Genomic DNA, 11826 nt, shown 5'->3' with positions numbered 1-11826 from the left:
AACTTGAGTTTAACTGATTTGCTAAACAAACTAATATAAACAAGTTTTTTTTTTTTTTTTTTCAGAGTTGAGCTCGAATTGTTCATTAACAGCTTATTTCATTTACAACACTACTTAAAATATATTATCTTATATGTTGTAAGGACTAAGGAGGGTTATAAAAAATATTATGAAATGCTCAATGTCTAAACCTCCCCAATAGACCGCGGCGGTGATCTCTTCTGAATCCATATATCCTCCGTGGTGGACGGTGGACCACGTAGCTCTCCTCTGACATCTGGCTATCCACCATAATAGATCACACTCATTTTGCTCTCTGACGCCATTCCCACCAAAAACAAAATTGAGACTTTGACAAACTAGTAGTTTCTTCATGAATATTTTAATTTTGTGGAATGCTTTTTCGCTCTTTAAATACCTACTTGGTAGTTGCTCCTAAGATGCACATAGATTACTTTGATCAGCAAATTTGGGTCAAATATTGCAACTTATTGTGCAACATTTTTTTTTTTTTTTGGGGTGTTTTGGGTAAATGTTGTAGGCATCTCGTTTGCCACTTTTATAGGTAACTCTTTCTTTGGTAAGCATTCTTCTATGGATCAGCTCTTTCAATCTCTTATTTAGATTAATTTCCTAGTATTCTCTTGCATTCTGTTGTTAGGTGGTTTAGCATAGCACGTATTCTTCACCTTTTCTTGTTTTTATTTTCCAAACCCCCTCCAAAAAGAAAAAGGAAAAAGGAAACATGATGTCCCATTCTTTGTTGTATCTCATGGAGTCCTCAATTTGTATCACGTCTCACAACAATCTGAAACCATGTAGTACTAGATGAGGATGGCAAAACTGGACACGATCTGCAAACCCATGGGTTGAGATTTAATGGGTTTGTATCATATTCGGGTTAACACAACTGACCCATTTAATAAATGGGTTGGGTTAGTGTTCATCACATGGAACCCGTTTGACTTGTCTGACTTATTTAATTAAATAACACTTTACTAATATACCCTTCAAATCCTAGGTATATAAACTTATTAGTTGTTGTGGTTTATTTTCTTTGACATATTATGATTGATTATTTGTGATATTAAGATATGTTTTAGTTTTAAATGAATATTTGTGATGCAGTTACTCATTAGTTCTGAATTTTATATTAAAAATATTTATTTGTTTGGTTTTTCATAATTCATATCAATTTGGTTAATGCTAAAATTAGTTAGTTTTTTTTTTGGATAAAATCTAATAAACATGCCAACACGACTGACCTATTTAATAAATAAGTTGTGTTAGGATTAAAGAATCTTAACCCGTTTAATAAACATGTCGGGTTAGAGTTGACCCATATAATCGAATATATGAGTGAACACGACATGAACCCGACACGCGAACATGAATTGCCACCCCTAGTTCTAGGGTTGAACTACTTTTTGAAAATCACTTATATATGGTAAAATTACACTTTACCACCATAACCTATACTTTATATTACACTTAAAAATCTTAATTTTTCGAATACACGTTTTACACCATAAACTATGGCACTTGTTATACTTTGTACACTGACATTAAGTTTTCTGTTAACTTAGAATGGAAATTCAAAGTTTAAGGTATAAAGTGTAATTGAGAGTATAGTTTAGAGTGATAAAATGTAATTTCTCATTTGTTTTTAAGGGACTGAAAAGAGGGGCAATTAAGTGTTTTTACATGATGCAATACTTTTCCATCCAAATTAACAACAAATTTGATATTGGAGTGTAAAGTATAACAAAACTCATTTTTTTAAGGGACAGAAAAGTGAGGCAATTGAATCTTTTCACATTACACTATATTTTTCCATCAAAGTTAATAGCAAACTAGACATTGGGTACAAAATATATTCAGAAGTCATAGTTTATAATGCAAAACATTGCATTTAAAAAGTTTAGGATAATAAAATGTATTTTTTTTCTATAAATAAATTATCATAGCACTGTATATTGACTTGTACATTTGGAAAAACAAAACACGAGCTTATATTATTTAAAGTCAAAAGAGGATCTTCCATATTGATCATATTTTAAAATTTTAAGTGATGGATGGTGGCCAAAAAGAGTTTGGATCAGCAAAGTGGCAATAGATTACCTTAATTAATAATTTGAAAGTATCAATTGTAAGTTTCTCCAATCTGAATCATGCAATAGATTTTGGGTATCTGAGCTAGACATTAACCCACCCACCCACCCCCACCCCCCTATTTTTTTAATCTTTTCTCTGCTTTTCAATTGGTAAATTTTGTATGGAGCGAGAATACCTTTCTTTTAAATGGCATGACATTCATTTGTGGGCTGATACATATTCTCTGTTCTTCCACTTTCTTTTAGAACGCTATAGATCATCCAAAAGTCATCTTTAAAGCTCAATAGGTGCATCTGAAGATGCTTCTTGTGGCTTTCCTTCATCCCAAGAAAATTAGATTTTCTTGATATTTTTTTAAAGAAAATAAAGAATAACTTTTGTTGAACACGCTAGCTTTTTCGGTGACTTTGGCATCTATATATTCTTATCTTCAAGTACACAAAGATAATCAAAACTTGGTTATAGAAATTTGGTTGCATTATTTAAATTTTGATTTATTACTCAACAACTGAAAATAATACCCTTTTTTTGGGGGAGAACTTGAATTGATGGTAGGGAATTCCAAACCTATTGAGATTATCTACCAATAAAAAAAACTTTTTTGGGAGTTAATTTCTCCTAGTAACATAGTTTGCCAAAATACAGACAACAGAAATAGGAAAAAAATTTCTAATCGTGCAAACCTTACTCTATTTGTCATCAGCCTTTTCTTTTAGATTTTTTTTTTAGCTTGTTTGTTTATGTATAACTTTTCAACACCCTTTTTTTTTCCTAAGCTTAATCATATTTTTTTAACCAACTTTCAGCAAATAAGCAATCAACAAAAAACTAAATTCAAACAGACATATCAGGAGCACGCCTTGGTGAAAACTGAAAATCTCATTTGCAAGTGCATTTTCTAGTGTAAGCGTGAAGACTTGGCCAAAGGAAGCAAAAGTAAGCTCAGTCACACTTATGATTTTAACTTTTGTAAGTCTCATTCGCAATATTGACACAGAATAAAGTAAAACTAATCCCACCCCACGTTATCCTTTGGCATCAGCAGTGAGCAAGCTCTCACTGCTTATGGCTTTATCATGCTCTTATTATGTGTTACCGCTCGTGTTTCCAATCTTGATACTAGCTATTTGTGCCTGCTTGCATTAGCTTTCTCTCATTATTAAGCTAGCTCAGCTCATCGGGCACACATGATCAGGGCCATGGTACATCAGGTACGAGAGGTTCTCATTTATTTGTTTTTAGCGGTGTTCTACAAGGCAACTGGTACTGTAAAGCCTTATTGGAGACCAGGAAGCAACTTGAGTCCTGATAATGATCGTGCCTATTGCTTAAGCTGGAGGTTGGGTGTAGAGACCAACAATGTGCGTGCATGGCGTACCGTCCCATCTGAGTGCAAGGAGTACATTGAAAATTACATGACTCGTGGACAATATTACCATGACCTCAACTTCATTACCAACCAAATTTCAAGTTATGCAGATGAGATTGCTCTTTCTAACGATGGCATGGACGCCTGGATTTTGGACATTGATGATACATGCATATCCAACATCATTTATTACCGAGGAAAGAGATATGGGTACGTTATATTATGTGAATAATTACTTTAGTTAGTGTAGATTTGTATCCCCTTATCAATGGAAAAACTTATCAAAAATCATTTTTGAACTTCCAAAATTGTACTACCCTAAATAATAGATTGTTAAATTTCATTCACTTTGTCACAATCATGAAAATACTTTAAAATGTTTCTCATTAATCTTTAAACTTTAAAAATTATTTTTAAAAAGTTCTTATTATCATATAATGGATGAAAAATGTTGAAATGATAAATGAAATTTATGTTGTATTATAGGCTAACTCCTTGTTATCAAAATAACCTTATTATTTTCATGAATTCTATTTAGTTCGTTAGTATTTTCCATCCATCTAATAATGGTAACATTATTTAAACATTTAAAATATAACAATGATTTTGAAACAGAAATTAAATGTTGAGGACCAATTGTATACCATTTGTCTTGAAATATATTTGGTTTCCATTTTGTAAAATGCACAGGTGCGACCCATATGACCCGCTAGGGTTTAAGTCGTGGGCAATGAAAGGAGAGTGTCCAGCCGTTCCTTTCATGCTTGGGTTGTTTGACAGATTGGTTCAAAGTGGATTCAAGGTGATCTTGCTCACGGGAAGAGATGAAGAGACCCTCGGCCAAGCCACAACTGATAACTTGCTTAGCCAAGGATTTATTGGTTATGAACGTATCATTTTCAGGTAAGATGATAACAACTCCTATGTTTTTTTCACTCGTTAAATATATTAGATTATAATACTCACCATCATTGAAATGATTACTGGACAACAAAGTAATAATACTGAAAAATCCTGTGGAGTACTGGTAAAAACTAAAACTAATATATTCTACAGTTGCTTGGCTAGGAATGCCCAGTGTTCCATATATATGTTATTAAAAAAATAAAGGGCAGCCGAGTGTGTATATGCCAAATTGCCACATCATCAAAAGTCAATTTTATATTTAGATATTGTCCTAGTCAACATCCATGCAATATAAATGTAAAAATCCCTGTTCCTTTGACCAGCCAAGAGCCTTCCATATCCAATAATATTCTTCTTCTTTTTTCTCTTATTTATATTTATTTATTTATTGATAAGAAAGAATTTTATTGCACACAAATCCAATAATATTCTTGCTGACATTTTCTACAAGCTTTTGATTTGTTTGATATTTGATACTTACGGTATATTTAGGGTCCCCTTAATTAGTATACAAGTATATAATTATAATTTGTAATTATATGTACTTTAAAAAATATATATTTATCAATAATTCATCAGGTGTTTTTTTTTTTTTTTTTGCTAAATATTTGTGTACAATTTAATTTGATTTATTTTTAGAAAATATATAAGAAATTTATTATTATTATAGTAAATACCTATTAATTAGTGTCTTTAGGACACTTTTTTTTTTTTTTTTTAATTTTTAAGATAACTCTTTCCCTCCCTAAACTCCCAAGCACTTTGTGCATGAGAAAATGTGTCAATTTAGTTACAAAGTCCTTGGTAGTATCTTTAGGGCACTTGTTAAAACTTAATCAAGATTAAAACTAATGGGTTGTAGAATGGGTGCATTGCATATGGGCTTAAGCCTTTTGCTAATTTGAAGTTTAAACTTTTTTTTTTTTTTAATATACAAGATAGAATTTCTACTCTAATCTAATCTAAGTGTATATGTGTGTGAACCTCCTTTTTGGAGACTTGAACCTCGGCCCTTGTCCCCTACATCTCACAAGTATTTATACTTGTGAAGTGACCACCGCACCAAGGGTGCATAGTGGTTGAAGTTTAAACTTTGATGGGTGGGTAAAGAAATCAATGTTAATTACTAATTAGTGGTTTATTTTTCTTTTCTTTATTTGAAGAATCAAGTTTAAGTCTTACCCGTCTCATTGATGTCATTGAATTAAAAAAAAAAAAAAAAAAAAAGCATTTTTATCCTTGTGATTCTTTACCACACAGGACCACGGCTTATAAAGGGCAAAAGGCAGTGACTTTCAAGTCTGAAATTCGGAAGCAGCTTGTAGAAGAAGGTTACAGAATATGGGGAAATGTTGGAGATCAGTGGAGCGATCTTCAAGGAGAATTTACGGGCAATCGGACCTTTAAGCTTCCTAATCCTATGTATTTTGTTCCTTGAAATTGTAAAACCTTTGTATTTGGAATATTGTATATCCAATTACAATCACCAGTGTTCCTTTTAAGTTTTATCAATAACTTGTCACAAATAAGTCACGCGATGCGTGAGAATAAATAATTATTTCGTATGTTCAATTAAGTCTACTTTGGTCCAATTTGATCCACTCGGTCAATTTCGGTCCCCTTCAGTCCATTTTAGACTAATTGAACCTTAAATTGATTCTTTTATATAGGTTACATTTTCAAGTTTAGCTCAAATTTTTTTTTTTTTTTTTTTGGGGCTGAAAAGTATGAAAGTTTATTATTTTTGGGTTAAACTCTTTAGTTTTGAGTTAAAAAATACAAAGAAAATAGACATTAGAAATATGAGCCCTAAAAATGCAATAAAAATGATAAATATTCAAAAGTCTTATTCGGTCCACATTGGTTCTATATATCTAGTCCATTATGTCCTCTTCGGTCCAATTTGGTCCATATGGTCCTAAATTCCTAATCGGTCTATTTGGTTCTATTTAATACATTCTGTCCATTAAAGCTCTATTCGATCCATTCGGTCTTATTCAGTCTACTTCAGTCTTATTCGGTTCACATTAATCCTATTCAATCCATTCTGTCCACTTTGGTTTTATTCGGTCCTTTTCGGTCCACATTGGTCCTATTCGGTCTATTCTGTTTACTTTGGTCTTATTCGGTCCATTTTGTCTACTTTGGTTTATTCGGTCCATTCTGTCCAATTCATTCCACTTTGGTCCCGTTCTGTTCATTTGTTCTTATTCCGTTCATTCGGTCCCCATCGGTCCTATTCGGGTCACCTTGTTTCTATTTGACCTATTCTGTCTATTTGGTCCACTTTGTTCCATTTAGTCCAATTCGGTCCATTTGGACCACTTCAGTCCATTTTGGTCCACTTCTATCTATTTTTGTGCACAAGAAAGACATATTTGGGTTGAAAGCACCTAATCAAAATTCAAATTTACTAAAAAAATATAAATCTCAAACTCGTAAAATCTAAAATATTAAGCACAACATTTATTATCGTTATGCTTTTGTTGTTGAGCCATATTAATGTAGTATTCTAATCAGGGCCGGCCTAATAAAATTTGGGGCCTAAGGCAAAAATTTTATATAGGGCCTTTTTATATGTAAACATTAATTAAATAAAATTATATAATACTAATTAAATTAAGACTAATTTGATGTAAATACAGAAATTGATGAATAATACTAGTTATGAATATTATAGTTGAATCAAAAGGAACTTACTTTAACTTGGATATATGATTATACATAGTTAAGTACAGTTGTAATCTAAATTTTAATTTTATATATTCTTTTTAAGAGAAAGAGATGGATAGATATTATTTGGTGTGTGGCTTAGTAGAAGATTAGTCATCATTGATGATTTATCACATTTGCAGCATTTTATTTGAAACATCTTAGGGTTTCATTTGGTTAAATTTTTATTGGTCTCCTATTTTAAAAGCCTGGTTAGAAATGAAAAAGAAAAATACTAAAAATACCACAAAATGTTCACAATAAATGTGATTATGATTGTAATTGATGAATTTCAATAACTTAATTTATTTATGTTTGAATTACTTTTTTATGTGGTTGATGATATGTCAGTTAAATCTATAATAAAATTTGTGGTATCTTTAGCATCGCTCTTAAAAAAAAGTACCAATTATTTAAAAAATGTTATATTTTTATAAAATTTTGGGCCTTTTACTAAGGGAGATGGAGCCTTTTTTTAGTAGGGAAATTTTTTATTTATTGTGGGGCCTTAGGCCTAAGCCTAAGTTGCCTAGGCCTTGAACCGGCACTGATTCTAATCCACTTCGGTACGACTAAATTTAAGTGAAAGTTCTTTTAAACATAAAGTGTATGGATGTACAAATGTAATCTTTATGTTAATTATTCATTTGTTTTAATGTCATTGCTTTTAAATGAATTTGCAGGAAGTTGATTATTTATTGATAATGGTGTGAATAATTGAGGAGAAATTAGTAAAAACACGAGTCCCAAGATTCGTGAAATACGGGAATTATTAGTAATTATAAGGATTTGTTCAAACTTTATTTATTTATTTATTTATTATAATTAGGATTTGTTCAAACTTGGAACGTCCAAAGTTGGAAAGTTCGGAAGAAACTTCGCACTTGAAAGGACCGTATGTACGTATATGTGGTCTTCTCTTATCATTTTTACGTGGAACTTATCATATGCGTTAGAGCACGTTTTGTTTCATTTTTTTTCTGAGCCATTTTTTAAGGTCTCTGATAAAGGGTCATCTGAAAAGCCTGGGAATAGAGTTAGTGTTCGTACGTAGTAAGAATGGAGGACGCAGATGTGTCTAAGCAGATTCAGCAGATGGTGATGTTCATCCGTCAAGAGGCCGAGGAGAAAGCTAACGAGATCTCTGTCTCTGCCGAGGAGGTCTGTTCTAAACAATGATCGTTTAGAAACATTGTGACTTATATCTTTTAGCAAATACATTAGTTTTGCTTGTTGAAAAAAAAATTTACACATATGACTGACTTTGTTATTATTGTTGTTGTATCTAATAGTGTTCTGTCATTTAACATTTACATGCACCTTTAAATTTTTTATATTTAATCTGAATCACAAAACAAAATGAAGAAATTGAGAGGATTCTAATTCATTTGAATGGATCTTCGCTTCTTTCTAATAAACAACAGATCGTTTAATGGCAGTATGTTTAAGAGTATGTGTGTCCCCTATAATGGTTTTAGATTAGAGGGAGCCCTTGCCTTATATGTTACCAACAGTTCCAATACACATGCATAGGGAGTAAAAACCTGCCCTGTCATTCTGTTAATGTAACTATGTAAGACACAATGGACTTGTAAATATTTATTATTTTAAGCGTTGTCTATACTCCAAACAACCTCAATTTACTCTTAACAGAAATATGGCTTTGGTTTTGGTATGGTATGGTATGAGGCAGAAGATATTGGATTCATTTAAATGTGTATTTCTAAGCTATATATAATACAGTTATTGATACATTTTCTTCTTCTGTTCAGGAGTTTAACATTGAGAAATTACAACTGGTTGAAGCTGAAAAGAAAAAGATTAGACAAGAGTATGAGCGGAAGTCGAAGCAGGTTGAGATACGTAAGAAAATGTGAGTTTTCATTTCATACATCTCTTCCCAAGCTTTATCAGCAATGCAGCATCGGTTTTGTTGTTTTGTGGATGTGGCTCTCAATTCTATTTTAGTTTTTGTTATCTGAAAGGTTTGTGCCTTAGCATATTAACTGCTTCAATACTTAGTGCTTGGCACTGGACAAAACTTCTGTTCATGATCTTATTATGCAACTGCACATTTGAACACAGATGATACTCTTCTTCTCTTGCTTGTATATGTTATATTTTCTGATTAGTGATCCTTTAGTTTTTGAAAAGAACAGATATTGTACACCAAGAATAACAGATAAAAACCATATAAATTATAATTCTTAACGGTTTTCTTTCTTATATTTCTCTGTATTTTCCCTTTGAAATTCATACAAAAAATAATTTCTGTGCAGTGAATACTCAATGCAGCTGAATGCATCACGAATAAAATTTCTTCAAGCACAAGATGATGTGGTGAATTCCATGAAAGAATCTGCTTGCAAGGAAATTCTGAGTGTTTCCCAGGACAAGAGCACATACAAGAAGCTTCTTAAAGACTTGATTGTTCAGGTAATCACTATACATTGAGTTATCTGAATCTCTTTCCAATTTGCTCATTTAGGCCACAATTGCATTGGTGAAACATAATTCTGGCATTTGTTCAATTCCTGATGATCTATATATCAGAAAGACCCTTGCATCTGTTTCTTTTCAAATCACTTTGTTTGCCTCAAATTTGGAGCTATGTGCATTCCAGCTGTTAGCTTATGCCTTGTGCAAAACATAGGTGATGATTAACTTGCATGGTCTAACTTTCATATGATTAAGTTTTCTTGGTCTAATATATAAATCAGAATTGGCTTTCTCAGACGTATCATCTTAGACTCTTAGTTATTGTAATAAGATAAACTTAGATTTCAAGAGCATGATTTGCATCAAATCTCTTGTTTTTAAGTTTGAATTTCAACTACAGATTCAATTTGGAATTAACATGACAGATATCATTCTTCTTATTATATGTAATATATCACATTTACTTGTTTTACAAGCTAGCTGTCCTCTTTGAAATTTCCCAGTTTAATTGATATCTTAATAATGGTTTTTTGCCTATATACAGTGCATTGACTGGAAACTTCTTCTTGTGATTTCTAGAGCTTACTAAGGCTGCAGGAGCCAACAGTATTGCTGAGATGCAGAGAGGTTGACCGTAGGCTTGTTGAGTCTGTTTTGGATGAAGCAAAACGAGAGTATGCCGACAAAGCCAAAGTACATGCCCCTAAAGTTACCGTTGACAAAGTGTTCCTCCCACCACCTCCAAGTACAGCTGATTCCCATGAAACCTCTTGGTAATGTTTAACTGCAGAACATATCCAAGCAGACAATTTTATTGCTATTTGTTCAAAAATACAATCTTATTGCTAGAGACCATGCTTTTACTGATACAACTGCTGACCCTTATTTTGGTTAATTGCTGAATAGCTCGGGTGGAGTGGTCTTGGCTTCACAAGATGGGAAGATAGTCTGTGAGAACACCCTTGATGCACGGTTGGATGTTATTTTCAAACAGAAACTGCCTGAGGTGTGTATTTAGAGATCAAATTGAATAATCTTTGTCCTTTGTCCTAACCACTAGTAGCCTAATTTTTTGAGTAATGCTAGAAGTGCAATTTTTTCACAATTTTTTTCATAATTTGCTAAGATGGCAACTTGTGATTAGAGCATTTCATATAGACCCAATATTGACACTACTTTATTATGCTAGCTTAAAAATTTGTTAAAATTTTTGATCACTAGACTTATTGTAATTTTTTATGCCATTGTCCAATGACTTCTCTCATGATATCAACCCAAACACTTTTGGCTCATTCTTCAAAATCCATTTTGTATGTATCAATTTTTTTATATTAAAAATAAAGTAATGAAAAGAATATCCTATATTTATGGCGAGAAAACATTTTTAGTTGAAATATTAAGAATCTTATACAATGGCTGACTTGGATCAGATAAATTTCTGAGCATTATTATGTATCAAAAAGATATATAAAGCATTTATTTAATTTCTTCTCTTAATTTATCTTTCCTGAAGTTTGATGTTGTGTTGCTTAAAATCTCCAACGTGTATATTTATTTGCAATAACTTGAGTGATTGCATTTGAATTTCAATAACAAATATGGTTTATGCCTAACTGTATGAGTTTGGACAAGGAATTGTAACTGAGGTGATGAAATCATGGCACTAACAAAAGTTTTGATAACCTTTTTTTGTTCAATTGATAGGACTTATAAGTAACACTAAGAAACTAATTTATTTTTCATACTTGCAGATCCGAAAGCGCCTTCTAGGATAAGTATCAGATACTTATCCTTCCCGTTGCACCAGTTTTTGCTAAGGACGGGCATGCATGTTTCCAAGTGGGTGCCTAGTCTCCTGCAGAGTCAATTGTTGACCTCTGGAAATAAGTAATGTTTTACTGTGGTTTGTTCTCTATTAAATTGAAAAGAGTAATAGTTTTCATCTTCATTTAAAATTCTTACTTTCTTTTACATGTACATGCTGTTGGCATTTAACAAGAATGATGTTTTAGGAATTAAAATAATCCTGTTGGTGTACAGAAACAATCAAGAGTTTAAACCCTTAAGCATTCTGCAAATGCTTAACATTATGAAAACTCTTCCAATAAAATAGCATTACTGTGAAGGGATATCTCTCTAAATCAAATGTGAGAATACTTTTCCCAACAATTCTTGTAGTAATAGTTACAAGCAATTTTACAGTGTTGAAGAAATGCTAATAATATATCACTATACATATGGGAATTTGATGCATATAAGTGTAATGTGTGCATGTAAGCCTTGAG

At 32.0% G+C, this 11826-nt stretch overlaps 2 protein-coding genes across 3 annotated transcripts; both read left to right on the top strand.

The window, feature by feature from the left end:
* The first annotated feature begins 512 nt into the window (after window positions 1–512).
* On the top strand, window positions 513–5921 carry LOC115954176 (acid phosphatase 1). 2 transcript variants are annotated; one of them, XM_031072082.1, is made up of 5 exons: window positions 513–580; window positions 2922–3051; window positions 3311–3694; window positions 4175–4387; window positions 5651–5921. In XM_031072082.1, exons 3-5 carry the CDS (start codon window positions 3315–3317, stop codon window positions 5826–5828), a joined length of 771 nt encoding a protein of 256 aa, XP_030927942.1. In that variant the 5' UTR covers window positions 513–580; window positions 2922–3051; window positions 3311–3314; the 3' UTR covers window positions 5829–5921. The 2 variants fall into 2 exon arrangements, with proteins under 2 accessions (XP_030927942.1, XP_030927941.1); XM_031072081.1 differs by lacking the exon at window positions 513–580 and having other exon boundaries at window positions 2980–3051; window positions 3262–3694.
* A 2103-nt stretch (window positions 5922–8024) lies between these two features.
* On the top strand, window positions 8025–11754 carry LOC115953373 (V-type proton ATPase subunit E2-like). The gene is made up of 6 exons (XM_031071000.1): window positions 8025–8263; window positions 8875–8975; window positions 9382–9538; window positions 10121–10314; window positions 10448–10547; window positions 11293–11754. Exons 1-6 carry the CDS (start codon window positions 8162–8164, stop codon window positions 11314–11316), a joined length of 678 nt encoding a protein of 225 aa, XP_030926860.1. The 5' UTR covers window positions 8025–8161; the 3' UTR covers window positions 11317–11754.
* Window positions 11755–11826: the final 72 nt, after the last annotated feature.

This window comes from Quercus lobata, chromosome 7 (assembly GCF_001633185.2).
Source record: "Quercus lobata isolate SW786 chromosome 7, ValleyOak3.0 Primary Assembly, whole genome shotgun sequence".
Taxonomy (NCBI): domain Eukaryota; kingdom Viridiplantae; phylum Streptophyta; class Magnoliopsida; order Fagales; family Fagaceae; genus Quercus; species Quercus lobata.
This window is presented reverse-complemented; position numbering and strand designations above follow the sequence as displayed.